This window comes from Pygocentrus nattereri, chromosome 20 (assembly GCF_015220715.1).
Source record: "Pygocentrus nattereri isolate fPygNat1 chromosome 20, fPygNat1.pri, whole genome shotgun sequence".
Taxonomy (NCBI): Eukaryota; Metazoa; Chordata; class Actinopteri; order Characiformes; family Serrasalmidae; genus Pygocentrus; species Pygocentrus nattereri.
This window is the reverse complement of record NC_051230.1, coordinates 32,201,452-32,217,314: the sequence shown is the minus strand read 5'-3', so window position 1 is coordinate 32,217,314 and position 15,863 is coordinate 32,201,452. Positions and strand designations below refer to the sequence as shown.

The 15,863-nt window shown below is 41.4% G+C and overlaps 1 protein-coding gene across 3 annotated transcripts; it reads left to right on the top strand.

The window, feature by feature from the left end:
- The first annotated feature begins 768 nt into the window (after positions 1-768).
- LOC108440716 (BOLA class I histocompatibility antigen, alpha chain BL3-6-like) lies at positions 769-14,904 on the top strand. 3 transcript variants are annotated; one of them, XM_017719745.2, is made up of 6 exons: positions 769-893; positions 9,604-9,864; positions 10,942-11,214; positions 12,007-12,291; positions 12,364-12,486; positions 13,179-14,904. In XM_017719745.2, the coding sequence occupies exons 1-6, from the start codon at positions 845-847 to the stop codon at positions 13,187-13,189; spliced, it is 1,002 nt and encodes a 333-aa protein (XP_017575234.2). In that variant the 5' UTR covers positions 769-844; the 3' UTR covers positions 13,190-14,904. The 3 variants fall into 3 exon arrangements, with proteins under 3 accessions (XP_017575234.2, XP_017575235.2, XP_017575233.2); XM_017719746.2 differs by lacking the exon at positions 13,179-14,904 and having other exon boundaries at positions 12,370-13,164; XM_017719744.2 differs by lacking the exon at positions 13,179-14,904 and having other exon boundaries at positions 12,364-13,164.
- The last annotated feature ends 959 nt before the right edge of the window (positions 14,905-15,863 follow it).

The following is a 15,863-nucleotide window of genomic DNA, read 5'->3' as shown; positions in this document are numbered from 1 at the left end:
TGGAAATGGATGGAGAAGTAGAACAAGTACCCAACATGTAGAGAGATGGAGCTAGGAGCCAATGAAATCTCTGAATACAAGACCTAATTAAAAACGTTCTTCTAACGGAATTAGTTAATTAATTTGGTGTTTATCCCATTTTACGTACAACAGACTTAATGTTTTCAGGTATGCACCACATAGCAGGGGGAAATCTGACTTAGACAAACAACAATTCATTCTCTTTTGTTTGACTTGATTGACTTTGCCTGATTTAAAGCTGGGATAATGATGTTCTTTCAATGCTTTTCAATACTTTACATATTCTCTAGAATTCACCACCTCTTCCAACTTTTGTCAGACCTACAGCACCATCTGCTGGACAAAACAACATAATGCTGAATGAAATAAAAGTCATTATCTGTTTTTATCACACAACAAACTACTGTGTTAAATTCATTCAGTAATTTGTATTCAAACTAAAGCTACCTGGTTATTGGTGGTCAGTATGATAAGATTTCTGTGTGGAGAGTGACACACTGACTGCAGGTGTACGTTACTTCAGTAACAACTTCTCTGCAGTCAGGACCCTGTTGACTTACTTGGACTGCAGGAGCTACAGCAGAGGTATGAGAGCCAACCCATCACTCCACCTTCAACTCCGCTTAGAAATTCCTCCTTATCTCCTATTGGCCAGGGCTCTAGACTCCCTAATTCTCATTGGTCAGATTTCTACTGTGTGTAAACTCCCTCCCACTGCTCCTGCTGAGCCTCCAGAGCAATAAGATCTCTCAGTGGCTGAAGACATCGAGGAGGTAATTTCTCTCATTATGGTTCCAGTTTGTAATGAGAGACAGGACACATCATGAAGTCCCTGCTGCTCCTCATCTTCTCTCTTCATCTCGCTTCAGCAGGTCAGTCCAAAGGCTAAAGTTGAGTGTGAACAGCATCCCTGTCTAGAAAATCTTGGTTCTATTTTGTACGTATCACAGAGAACTGATTACAGAGTATATTAACAAACACCGGGCTTTGAACAGGGAAAGTCGGAGCTGGGAAATGTCCCACTTTGTTATGAAGTCTCTATAGAAGAGGACAGGGTCGTGTGGAGGTCTAAATTTAGGTCTGGCTTTCTTACTGCAAAGAAATCAGCCTAATTTAGACCCAAGTGACCACAGAGCTTCTCTCAGATGGCCGTCTCCTGACCAAACAGGTCACGTCCAATGGCTTGAGTTTGGAGGCAAAAGCTGGGGGCTTAATTTTCGCTCACTGACTCACTGACAGCTTTACTGAAATGTGTATGTGTGAATAGTGTAGCTAGCAGGATGTAGGTGGCTGTAATGCACCCTAAACCTGTGGGCTGCAGACCACCAGTGGGCCGTGTAGCACGCTCAAGTGGTCCACAACTCAGGGGGAAGCAGCAGTTCCTATTGGGCCAGTAACGTCATTTTAAGCCATTAAAAAGTGGAAAAAACCTAATTATTCAAAATCTAAGAAACAAATGTGTTCAAGTTATAACCTATTTAACTATTAATACAGATGTACAAATGAAAACTCCGCAGTAACTGGCTACTGAGATGTCATAACTTTGAGATGATGCAGTTGAAGGAGCTCCTTAGGGTGTTCTTGCACCCTAGTTTGTCTGAAATCTTTGAATCTTTTAATGATATTATGTACTGTAGATGATAAAACCCACAAGTTCTTTGCTGTGTTACACTGAAAAATGTTATTCTTGAGCTGTTGCACTATTTGCCCGAGCAGTCTTGAAGCCCTCCTCATCTTTACTTCTGTCTTTCTGAGATACCAAGTCATGTTACTGACCTATTGACAGCCTAATTACCTGTCAGATGTTCCGTTAGGTGATTTGTAGCATTACACAACTTGTTTGCTTGTCTTTTGTTGCCCCCAAGTTTTTTTTGCTTTCATCAGTTTCAGAAGGGTTACATACTTTTCAAAAAACAATATATTTTTTCAACATTTGACATGTTAGTTTTGTGCTATTTTCAGTTAAATAGAGGGCGCTGTCACGTCACGCCAAGAACGGCCTATGCTCAGTCCCCCACTGGAGTGACCACGGTCCTCTCTGTGTGGAGTTTGCATGTTCTCCCCGTGTCTCTGTGGGTTTCCTCCTGGACTTGCTAAATCACCCCTAGGTATGAATGTGTGTGACTGAATATGTTTGTCCATCTGCCCTGTGATGGACGTGTGACCTGTCCAGGGTGTTTCCTGCCTTCTACTCAGTAACTACTGGGGTAGGCTCCAGCTCCCCCTGCAACCCTGAAGGATAAGCAGTTTAGAAAATGTGTGAGTTGCACGTCATCGTATTTAGTTTTTATTTACATTTTGCATAGTGTCCCAACTTTTATTGTAAACTGGGTTGTAATGGTGATCCTGAACAAGTGTGTGATGTCGGGGTTTTAAAATGACTGCTACGCCATTTGCCAAGCCGGTTCTGAAACAGGTGAGAACAGACTGGCACATGTTCATTCACTGGTTAATACATTTGTAGGAATGTACAGCATCAGTGACTGGCCACATTAACAAGTGCATAAAGGATGTGACTTCCTTCAAGACCATCACCACACAGGCAAACCAGAACCCATGAATGACTGCAGAATGATGCGTTCTAGACAAACGGTGTACGGGGCAGGGCATTCAGGTCATCACTAACTACAAAGTGCATCACTCCCAGACACACTGAACGATTTCTGCTCTCGAGGAAGACCACCCTTCCACCCACAATCGACGTTAGGACTACTCTTTCAGAGTTAAAACCCTTGGAGGACTGCTGGCCCTGACAAAGTATCTGGCCACTTGCTCAGGGGATTTGCTGACCAGCTTTCAGATGTCCAAACTGACATCTCCAGCATCTCTCTGAGCCAGGCAGTTGTTCCAGAGTGCCTTAAAACAACCACCATCATCCCTGTGATGAAAAAATCGGCTTTGTTCTGCCTCAGTGACCAACAACCCATATCGCTCACTCCAGTCATCGTGAAGTGCTTTGAGCAGTTCGTAATGGAACACATAAAGAGTAATATTCCTTCCACACTGGATCCATTTCAGTTCACGTATCACCCACTGGTCAACAGAGGACGCAATGTGCTCTGCCACTGATCTCTTACTGAGCCACCTGGGCAGAAAAGACAGCTATGTGATTGATAGACTTCAGTTCAGCATCATATGATGGCAACTTGGAAACCTGAGCTTACTGGGTCTGAACACTTCCCGTCGCAGTTGGATCCTGGACTCGGCAAGAACACCTCCAGCGGCACCACGTTGAACACCAGTGCTTCCCAGGGCAGTGGGCTCGGTCTCCTGCTGTTCACACCCCTGACTCATGACTGCTGCAAAGCATAGCTCAAATCTCATCATCAAGTTAGCTGATGACACTAAAGTGGTAGATCTTATCAGCCACAGTGACAAGTCAGCATCCCGGAAGGAGGTGGAGTGGCTGGCAGACTCGTGCAGAGCCACCAACATATCTCAATGTTGATAAGATGAAAGAGATTATTATTGACTTCAGAAGGACTCGCAGTGATCACTGAGCATCAAGGTTTAAGATGTCAAAAACTCCAAGTTTCTTGGTTTACACATCCCTTGGACAGTGAACACCATGTGCCTAGCCAAGAAAGCCCAGCAGTGACTTCACATCAACCTTCCCCTTTCCATTCTCACTACATTCAACAAGGGGACAGTAGAGACCACCCTGACCAGCTGTCTCACTGTCTGGTATGGGCACCAGCCCACCTCGGACCGCAGGACCCTATAGGGGAGTGTAAGGACAGAAACGATCACAAACATAATGCCATTATCGCGACGCGCACATAGTTAGAGCAGCGATGACAGAACAGATCTCATTACCTCACAAATGCAGCACTATAGAGACGTCATTACATTAACCGTTACAGGCCTGCTTTACTGTGTTGGGACTGAACCTGCTCTCCCTGTTCTTCAGTGGTCAGGACCCCCATGGACCCTCACAGAGCAGGTACTGTTTGGGTGGTGGCTCATTCTCAGCACTGCAGTAACACTGAGGGTAAAAGGGGGTAACAGAGAGACAGATGGACTACAGTCTGTAACTGTAGAACGACAAAGTGCAGCTATACAGTAAGTGGAGCTGATAAAGTGGACAATGAGTGTAGAAACGAGGAGGTCATAATATGTGTGTATGTACATATATGATACCTAATTGCACGTACTGTTTGTTGTCCTGTGTAGTGTTTATGGTCTTGTGTATTTAATGGGCTGTATATTTATTATCTGCCGCATTTATTGTGTATTCTGCACTGGTTTCACCCTGTCGTGTATCTGCACTCTGTGTAGGCCTGTGTAATGTGCTGCTGCACCATGTGACCTGAAAAACGACATTTTGTTGCAATGTATACAAGTTTTATTAAGAAATGACAATGAAGACCACTTAACATGATTCGACTTGACTTGTTATTTACCAAAAGTTGCAGAGGAGAGCATGTGCGGTCTGGCACTCCAGCCGAACTATGCTTGACTGTTCTTGTTTGTCAATTTTTTCTCACAACCCCACAAACTAGCAGTTGATCACTCTCCCTCAGAGAATAGGAGTGTGTTCGGGAATGTGGAAGAGCAACAGTCAATGAAACGTTTACCTTGATTACTGCTTTCACTTCATAGACTGCGAGATCATGGATGTGGTGACAGTTAAATTGGTTAAACATATTTGTGGCAAGCCCTGCACGACTGCTCAGACTACATGAATGCTGACTGCAGGGCTGCTTCAGCTTGGCTGTCTTATCTGGAATCAGATGTTACAACCAGCTCATGAACCTGACCCTTACTTTGAAATAAATATAAGCTTGAACTAAAATTAAGAACTTTTAATATGGTCAGCGTCTATTAAGTCCTATTAGAGTGGTGGGATACTTTAAATGGCCAAAACAGGACATCAGCCTCAACCAGTTGCTCTATGGGGCTGGAGATCCTTAGGCTGTGTTGCTCTATGAAAGTAAGCAAGCTGGTCCAGGTCAGTGACTGGGGTGGGAGACCATGTAGGCTTACTGGTAGTTCAAAACATTTGAACCAAACCTTCATTCTGAAACTGAACTATGGATACAGTGAAAAGACGTTCACACTTTGGGCCCAAGCGGAAGGCCTAAGTCAGTTAAGACCCAAGACTAGCTCAGTGCATTCCTGCCTGTGGAACACCTTTTCCTGAACCAGTCTCACACAGACACCCTACAGTGGTTATTGTGGAATGTGGGAATGCCAATTTTGCGTTTTGTTTTATTTATTAAAAATACTGCATGTTTACCATTACCATTTTAGAGATATGAGGTTTTGTTCCAACAACAGCGACATAAAAATCCAGGGCTTGTTTTTGACAATGAATGAAATATCTATATTTATATTGTATCAAAATCTTTCTCTACAATTTGTGGAACCAAAGTCCCAGACTACGCACCTTGGACCATTCAAAGATATTCCTCCAAAGAACCAAACAAATCAACACTTTAATACGCATTTATAGTGATTAGTGTGCTTCCATCATGGTGCTGCAAAGTCCTTATGCAACCGAACCTATGAAAAAGAAACCTTACGACCAAACGAGCCAAACTGTGGCCCAGGACTTATAAGTTAGGATGCCACTGTGGTGGTGAGGTACCCTGTATTCTATACACCCCTTTATTGACTCCAGCCTTTTGTATCATTCATTCTGTTTTAAAACATCTGGTTATGAAATGGTACAAATACACACCTTTTTCCTGGGAAACCGATTTAAGGTAAACAGGTGGAATGAAGGGCCGTGTCATATCATATCATATCTGATGGTATGTTTACATTGGCTTGTATTCAAGAAATGTCTCAGAGTATGAGTGTGGATATCAGATTACGCTCTTATCTCCAAAGATCTTACAGACTGGAACAGATCTTAGATCCACTCCTGCTCTAAGAAGTTTCATGAATATCACTGTTTGTACCTTAATGAATAGAAATGTACCTGAACTGTACCCTTTCTCTGACAGTAGTGAGTCTTTCTTATTTAGGTTAACAGTGGTCAAGCTTCTGCTGTCTTAAAAATATAGCCAGAGTCAAAATGTTTGGTGTCCCAATAAGACTTTATCTCCTGTAGGTTGAACGACTGCAATGGTCTTTTAACTGGACCTCCCAGCTGCATCTCATTCAGAATACAGTTGCTATAGTTTTAACCGGGACTAAGAGAGGTGAGCTCATTACTACAGGTCTGAAATCCTTACAGTAACTTTAATCACAGAATAGACTTAAAGTGCTATTACTAGTCTATAAATCACTGAAAGGTTTTCCTCTTTTTCGGACCGTTCTCTGTAAACCCTAGAGATGGTTGTGTGTGAAAATCCCAGTAGATCAGCAGTTTCTGAAATACTCAGACCAGCCCGTCTGGCACCAACAACCACGCCACGTTCAAAGCCCCTTAAATCACCTTTCTTCCCCGTTCTGATGCTCGGCCTGCACTTCAGCAAGTCGTCTTGACCACCTCTACATGCCTAAATGCAGTGAGTTGTGGTCACTTTATTCTAGACTACTGAATAAAGGACTCTATTCTAGACTAACTGTGTTCCAGACTACTCTATTGTTGACTACTGTATACAGGACTGAATTTCAGACTACTGTATTGTTGACTACTGAATAAGGACTGTCTCCTAGGACTCTCTCAACCCTAGACCACTGTATAAAGGACTCTATTCTAGACTATTGCATAAAAAAACTGTATTCTAGACTATTCTATAAAGGGCTCTATTCCAGAATACTGTATTATCGACTACTGATTAAGGACTGTATAGTAGACGACTGTATAAAGGACTCTATTCTAGGCTACAACATGAAGGACTGTATTCCAGACTACTGCATTAGCCTACTAGCCTACTATATAAAGAAACTGCATTTTGGACTATTGTTTTGTAGACCACTATAAAAAGGATTATATTCAACACTACTGAATTGTAGACCACTGTATAAATACAGTGTAGAATACAGTCTGTATTCTAGACTACTCCATAAAGGGCTGTATTCTAGACTACTCCATAAACGGCTGTATTCTAGAGTATTCCATAAAGGGCGGTATTCTAGACTGCCATACAAAGGACTGTATTCTAGACTGCCCTATAAAGGACTGTGTCCTAGATTTCTGTATAAACGGCTGTATTCAGGACTACTCTACAAAAGGACTGTATTCTAGACTCGTCCATAAAAGAACTGTATTCTAGACTGCTGCTGCATAAAGGACTGTAGTCTAGGCTAACTATGGTACACAACAGAATTATAGACCACTGCATAAAGAACTGTATTATAGACTACTCCATAAAGGACTGTATTCTAGGCTACTCCATATAGAGCTGTATTCTAGCCTACTGCATTCTAGACTGATGTATAAAGGACTGTTCTAGACTGGTATACAAAGGAGTGGATTCTACACAACTGTATAAGACTGGATTCTAGACTGCTGTATAAAGGACTCGATTCTAGATTACTGTATGAAGGACTGTTCTAGACTGCAGTATAAAGGACTGGATTCTAGATTACTGTATGAAGGACTGTGTTCTAGACTGCAGTATAAAGGACTGGATTCTAGACTGCTGTATAAAGGAGTGGATTCTAGACTACTGTATGAAGGACTGTGTTCTAGACTTCAGTATAAAGGACTGGATTCTAGACTGTAATATAAAGGACTGGATTCTAGACTACTGTATAAAGGACTGGATTCTAGACTGCTGTATAAAGGACTGGATTCTAGACTACTGTATGAAAGACTGTGTTCTAGACTGCAGTATAAAGGACTGGATTTTAGACTGCTTTATAAAGGACGGGCCCAGGCAATTTCACGGCTGCTTAGCTCGGGCCCAGTTACTAGTCTATAAATCACTGAAATGTTTAGGCCCAGAATCCATCTGTGATCTGTTTAAAGAATATAAAGTGAGTAGGTCTTTTAGATCCATGGATACAAGTCAGCTAGTAGAGCCCAGAGTCCAAACTACACATGAGGAAGCAGCATTTAACTGTTATGCTGCTTCAAGCTGCCAGAAGATCTTGGATGTGCCTCTAATGTACTTTCTCTTTTCATGTGCCTGTAACTGAGCTCTGTGACTTGCACTTTATCTTTATTTTAATGCCCATTTGCGTTTTATCTTATTCTTACTGCACTTTACCTTTAATCAGCTCGTTTACATAACACTTTATTCTATTTTATATACGTTGTACATCATTTTAATCACGTTTTGTAACCAAAGGTGCCAAATATCAGGAAGTCACCAGCTGTATTATTTAGTATTGTTTATGCTTTCGTTTTTCTGTGTTTGCGTCAAGCACTTTGAATTGCTGTTGTGTGTGAAAGGTGCTGTACAATCAAACCTGCCTGGCCTTGCCTTGCCTTGCTTTGCCAAGTCAGTGGCATGCCTCTGAAATTTGTGTCTCTCAAGCAAGTGTGAACTAGAAGGAGAGTGATGTGGCTTGTGTGGGTATTAGGAACAAAAAAAAAAAGAGAAAATAATAGAAAGAATGTGGTTCAATCTTATTTCAAAGATTCATTACATTATAATATACGCTACATTGTGCTTTATGTTGTATGTAAATTTCATGATGAACGGACCAAATAAAATGACTCAAACGTATTTGGTAAAATATCTGGTTCATTTGTCTTACATTAAAAGTAAAGTAGGTTTTTTCCTTCTTCTGAAAAGTTACCATTTAGGAGATATAAGGTTTTGTTCAAATAACAGCGATATTTATACACTCACCTGCCACTTTATTAGGTACGCCTTGCTAGTAAAAGGTTGGACCCCCTTTTGCCTTCAGAACTGCCTTAATTCTTCATGTCATACTTTCAACAAGGTGTTGGAAACGTTCCTCAGAGATTCTGGTTGGTTATTTGAGTTGCTGTTGCCTTACTATCATCTGGAACCTGTCTGCCCATTCTCCACTGACCTCCTCTGTTGATGTGTTACTCAATGGTCTGGTGGACCCAACACATTATTGTTTATTTAAATGAATATTGCTGTAACAATTTATATAAAAATGCCAGATATGAAATATGACAGTGTCCAGTGTAGCAGCTGTAGCCAGTCAGCAGCCTGTCGATGTTGTCCACCCTCACACACACACACACACACACACACACACATATATATATATATATATATATATATATATATATAAACACGCACCTCTACTGTCTTGGATATGATTATCCCAAAAAGAAGAAGTGGAGAAATTATTTATAACTATAAATATTAATTTTCTTAAGGAAATGCAGAGTGATGCTGCTTAAGCAACTGCTAGGTGGTTGTTACCGAACAGTACCTCTGGTATTCCATGTGGTTGCTAAGTTGTTGATAAGTGGTTGCTATGGTATTCCATGTGGTTGCTAAGTTGTTGCCATGGTATACGCAGTGTGATAGTTCTTAGGGGTTTGCCAGTTGGTTGCTAGGTGTTGTTGAAAATGAGTTGGAGTTTATGGGAGCAAAGAGAGATGAGAAAACAACAAACAGAGGAGTGCAGGTCAGTGTGGTCAGTTCAGGAACACACTGTAAAAAAAGTAGTGTGCTAATGTTAGTTACCACAGTGCCTTAAAAGTTGAGTTACTTAAAATTCTATTATTATGTTAACAGCTCTTTATCTTTACAGCCCACCACTCACTGCAGTTCTTCCTCACTGGCATCACACAAGGGATCAACATCCCAGAGTTCACTGCTGTTGCTCAGGTGGATGGACTTCAAAGCGGGTACTATGACAGTAACAGCAGAAAAGTGACCCTAACAGGAGAGTGGATAAAGGACAATAGGGATGAACAGCACTGGAAAGAGGTCACAAAAAAGTCACTTCGCTTTCAGGAGGACTTCAGAATCTTTTTAGATAAAACAGTGCAGCTCTTCAATCACACTGTAGGTATGTGTATATGTTTATGTATTTATGTGCAAGGCAGAGACCCTTTCATTTGAATAATTTAGATAATAGATACACTATATTCCCAAAAGTATTCGGACATTGACTTGACTTGAGTAACATCCCATTCTTAATCCATAGGGTTTAATATGATGTTGGCCCACCCTTTGCAGCTATAACAGCTTCAACTCTTCTAGGAAGGCTTTCCACAAGGGTTAGGAGTGTGTTTATGGGAATTTTTGACCATTATTCAAAACACATTTGTGAGGTCAGACACTGATGTTGGACGAGAAGGCCTGGCTCACAGTCTCCGCTCTAATTCATCCCAAAGGTGTTCTGTCAGGTTGAGGTCAGGACTCTGTGCAGGCCAGTCCAGTTCTTCCACACCAAACTGGCTCATCTGTGTCTTTATGGACCTGCTTTGTGCACTGGTGTGCAGTCATGTTGGAACAGGAAGGGGCCGTCCCCAAACTGTTCCCACAAAGTTGGGAGCATGAAAATGTCCAAAATCTCTTGGTGCTGAAGCTTTAAGAGTTCCTTTCACTGGAACTAAGGGGCCCAACTCCTGTAAAACAACCCCACACCATGATCCCCCCTCCACCAAACTTTACACTCGGCACAATGCAGTCAGACAAGTACCGTCTCCTGGCAACCGCCCAATTGAAGCTTTTTTACTTCATTTATATCCCAACGCAGCTTCCTTTGCAACAAACTGTTATAAATTGTAGCCCAGGGGTGTCCAATCTTATCTGCAAAAGGCCAGTGTTGGTAAAGTTTTTCATTGCAGCAAAGCAGGAGCTCACACGATCAACTATTTAAAGATTGAGACTGATTGATTAAACTAGTGGAATCAGGTTTAATTAATCAGCTAATTGATTAAACTAGTGGAATCAAACCACACCGAACCTTTGGAAATCTGATAAACTTAGAACACAACGGAAATCACAAAAAGAACAATAAAATTAGGAAAAGAAATATGAAAAAAACATACACTTAACAAACATACACTTTCTTGTTCAACTCAAGAAGAAGTTGAAGAGGAAGAAGGCAGTTTAAATGTGGTCGTATGTGTCTCTGCAGGAATTCACACGTGTCAGTGGATGTCTGGCTGTGAACTGAATGATGATGGAACTAGGAGAGGATACAGCCGATACGGTTACGATGGAGAAGATTTCCTCAGTCTGGATCTGAACAATCTCACCTGGACTGCAGTTAATCAGAAAGCTCTTGCTGCCAAACGGGAGTGGGAGAAGACAGATAAAGCCACAAATCAAAAGAACTTCCTGGAGAACATCTGTATCGAGTGGTTACAGAAGTATGTGGAGTATGGCAGAGCCACTCTGGAGAGGAAAGGTAAAGTGTGTGAGCTGATCTGTTACTGTGCTGATCTTAGCTTTACTGGGGTCCTTCATTCACCCAATCAACCCAATCGACCACACAGCTACATCCTCCAGCAACACACCCTTAATTCCCTTTATAACACTCATCAGCTGCTAATCTTAACGTTAACTCAGCAGTTCTTCTGTTACGTTTACTTACTTGAATAAGTTACAGTATTAAAAAAAATATTTAACATTTTTATTTTCCTACATTTTAAGTGATTAATGCTTATCATAGTGCGTCCACATAAACGCTCCAGGGACATTCTGAGATCTTCATAAGTCTGGAAAAATTAGTCATATTTACTGAATGATTGAGTGAAGTTTAAGCTCATGAACTCAATTTCTAGCATTGTCAACTGTTTAAAAGTATTCTTTTAGCTAGCTAGTAAAAACTAACATTAGCAAACTCATAATAAGCTCTTTTTAAAAATCTCCATATAGATATATAGATATATACGTTCATATAGAGCACATCTTAGATAAGAAAGCTTTCAAACATTTTCACTGATTGGCTCTCACTTTAATAACAGCTGCTGTAGTTCAGTCACAACATAAGCAACACACTAATAACACACTGATCTCTCTCTCTCTGTCTCTCTCTCTCTCTCTCTCTCTGTATCTCTCTCTCTGTCTGTCTCTCTCTCTCTTTCTCTCTCTCTCTCTCTCTCTCTCTCTCTGTCTCTCTCTTTCTCTCTCTCTCTCTCTCTCTCTGTCTCTCTCTCTCTTTCTCTCTCTCTGTCTCTCTCTCTCTCTGTCTCTCCAGTTCCTCCTGAGGCGTCTCTGTTCCAGAAGGACTCTTCTTCTCCAGTGGTGTGTCATGCTACAGGTTTCTTCCCCAAAGCAGTGAACATCTCCTGGCAGAAGAATGGAGAGGATCTGCATGAGGACGTGGAGCTCAGAGAGACGCTACCCAACCAGGATGGGACCTTCCAGAAGAGGAGCGTTCTGACCGTCTCACCTGAGGAGCTGGACAAACACCACTACACCTGCATCATTCAGCACAGCAGCCTGGAGAAGGAGATGGTGCTGCAGGTGTCTGATCTCAGGGGTGAGAGAAATAAGACGTATGTTTAGTTAGTGGTGAGCCAGTTATAATAATAATGATCTTTAACCAATTTAGTTTCAGGTGGAGTCTGGATGGGTATCATCGTTGCTGCAGTAGTGACTGTCCTCATCATCATCTGTGTTTTTGTGTGGATGAAGAAGAAGAAGAAGAAGAAGAAGAAGAAGAAGCAGCCGTCTGGTAAGAGAAGGAAATAAACACGTCCCATCACTCCGACTACTATTACTAACTGAGGATTTACTGTGGATTACAGATGTTAACACAGTCCAGTGAATGTAGACTAGATACTAGTCTGAGTTACTGAGGGTCTGCTAGGAGATACGTCTGTAGCACTTTTGTAGCTGATCTTCTGTAGCTTTTTCAGGCCTGGATCATTCCATGGGTTTTATGGGCATGAACCCAAGGGCCTGAGCCACTAGGGGGCCCAGCAACCAGGTTCCCTCTGTGAGGAGTCTGCACGTTCTCCCAGTGTCTGTGTGGGTTTCCTCCCACAGTCTAGAGACACACCGTCAGGTGAATAGGATGTGCTTAATTGGCCTTAGCCATGCCTGTCTGCCCTGTGATGGACTGGCAGCCTGTCCAGGGTGTTTCCTGCCTTCCGCTCAATGACTGCTGGGATAGGCTCCAGCTCCCCCTGCCCTAGCCTTGTTTCTAAACAGTAAGAAATCAGTGATGAATAATTTAACTTTACAGAAACTATCATACCTGAAAAATATTTAATTCAAGAGGTTCATTTCTAGAACAACTCGGATGTGTTTTATAGCACAAGCCCCAGACTGGACAGCTTGGTCGGAACATTCAACAATAATCTTCAATAGATGAATACAGGGTGCCCCCTAATGGTCAATTTATCTTTGTGTTTGTTTTTCTAGGACAGAAATAAAGAAGCAGATGATGAATGAATCTGACCTGGTTCTGGGTGAAGAGTCTGAGATCAGTCAAACTCGGCTTACATTACACAACCAACGTCATTAATTAAGAAACTGTTTCTCTTTTTGGCTTTTGGTTTTTTCTGTTTTTGGCTTTGATATGATGCCCATTGGGGAAGTGTCATAGGAGCAGCTATAGACTTTTATTCTGTAGGATCTCAAAACGATCGCCCATGTTGATATTTGTTGGCTTAAATACTGTATATTGCATTTGTTTTTTTGTTCCTAAGTTTGCCTTATAAACCATTCTGAAACTGACCACTGCACTGTAATACACTCAGTTTCACACTGGACGTCCTTTAGTACAAACTCTCTGGGCATTTTTAACAAAGTGACAATTTAAGGAATTTATTATCTTTTAAGGTTATTAATTTTCATGGGACTGGATTAGACTAGAGTAGAAACATTGTATTTTGCTCATCACTGTAATCCTCTCAGGGAAGTGAATCACAGTGGACGTGGGGCTGCGGCCCATTTAGAGTGACGCCTGACACAATGATTAATATTCATAATGGATATTCCTTTATGAGGATATGGTCATTAACAATGTTCAGTGTAAAACATTTGCTTTATAAGAAATAGTTGTATATTGATACTGGTACCAGGTATCGGCCCGATACTGCACTTATTTACTCGACTCACGATCATAAAACCACACTGATACCAGCAGTCAATACCGCCTGATGCCATGTCATGTAAGTGTAGTGTCACTGCTGGACTAATGAAGAAACTCCAGCTGGCAGTGGACGAGGGTTTACTCACACAGTGAGCTATTACTGACTGGAGGTCAGTCACAACCTCGCTGCTCACTTGAAACAATCCGCCTTGGTATTTTCCCTCCAGGCATACCCTAACCCTAACCCTAATCCTAATCCTAACCCTAATCCTAACCCTAACCCTAACCAGAATCACAACCACTTCCCTGATACGGGTGGAGACACAAAGGCTAGCACAACGGAAGCAAAACAGTCGGCATTTGCTACCACAGATCATTTATGCCAGCTTTACTCTGAATTGAATTACGAGGTATAAACGTTAATATGTTAATATGGGTCTTTGTGAAATAAGTGGTAGAGAGACCATATTGTCCTTCTGGGTACATCACTGCACAGTGTGATGCCAGTTAGCAGAGATACTGTAACTTCTCAGCATGTTTGCTCAGTACTCGATCCGCAGCGTGTTCTTTTGAATGAAACTGTGTTATTGACGATGCTTGTCTTCAGACAGAGCTGTCTGTAGAGGCTGCATTTCACATACATGTCACTCAGACTGAGCGTCTTCATACAGTGTGAGTATAGAAATCATAGGCTTTGCCTGTACATGGTGGTCTGGTCATGTGTAGAGTGTGTCTGGCTTTAGAGGCTATCGACTTAACCAGCCAAAAAACACTCCAACAAGATGGAAAATTCAACATGTGAATTCCTGGGATGTGATTCCTGCTGTCACTGAGCTACAGAGACCATTACTGTTATTATTATAGCTGATATTTGATCACTGATCTACAGGAAATTTACATCAAATCATCGTAAAAAGAGAGAAGGAGAATTGTTCTTTGTTCTCCACTGTACAGAATGTGAATGTATTTTTTACTTTTTAAACATTGAAGTATCTTAGTATGAATTATACAAATATGTCAATTATAAATAAAGTTTTAATACATTTAAAAAAACATTTTGTTTTGTTTTGTATTCTTTACCGATCCACCTGCCGATCGTTCAGAACAGTAGTGCCTCTCTGTCTATATGTCACTATACTATTAGCCAGTGGCTGGGCTGGTAGGCAGAGTTTGAGGTGGATCAGTGAGAGCACAGCTCCCCCTACTGACCGAACTTTATAGTGTTAAAATGACAACCACTGGAAGCTCTTCATCAGGACTGCACTGAAAATATCAGAGCATTAGAACATCAGACCTTCACCACACCATCTAATCACAGTCTGATCAGTCATCAATGTGAAGCTCATCAGCTGTGAGGAGAGACACTCCACTTTTCATCGTCTCTCTACATGATGATTCAGTCATCTGCTGATTGTACTGATCTGAACTGAAGCAGTAGTGAATCAGGATCTTCTCTCCGACTCTCTGACTCATCAGAGATCACAGTACAGGTGTTGATGAGCTGTGAACTGGATGATGATCACATACAAGTTGTTCATAATAGTTTGGCAATAGTTGATTGTGAAATATATAATAGTGAAATAGTTGATTGTAGAGACTCACGTGTGTTTACAGTGGTGGAGAATGGAACCAGGAGTCACAACACATACAGCCATTTTATTTATTGTTTATTATTATTATTTTATATGTGATATCTATATGTGATGTTGATGATAATAAAATAGTGGTAAGTCTGAAACAAAGTTTTGCTTCACAACACCCTGCATTTACTCCTTCAGCACAAATGTCTTTACAAATACATATTTTAGGCCAAACACATACAGTGTCCGTCGTCAGGCAGTAAGTTCATAATCATTTCCTGTAGTAATTTCCTGTGAGGAGGTTTTTAGAGGCGGATGTCTGGTTCCTATAACCACCATTGTGAACAGTTTGGACTCGTTTCTCTAGAACAGAGCGTTTCACACCAAACCGCTCTGAACGACTCTGTTTACACCTCAACCGTTTAATTATGG

Bases quoted from the DNA above. Each gene is read 5' to 3' on its own strand.
- LOC108440716 (XM_017719744.2), top strand. From the start codon at position 845: ATGAAGTCCCTGCTGCTCCTCATCTTCTCTCTTCATCTCGCTTCAGCA. The intron at 894-9,603 runs GTCAGTCCAAAG...TTATCTTTACAG, and splicing joins TCTTCATCTCGCTTCAGCAG to CCCACCACTCACTGCAGTTC. The intron at 12,292-12,363 runs GTGAGAGAAATA...TAACCAATTTAG, and splicing joins GCAGGTGTCTGATCTCAGGG to TTTCAGGTGGAGTCTGGATG.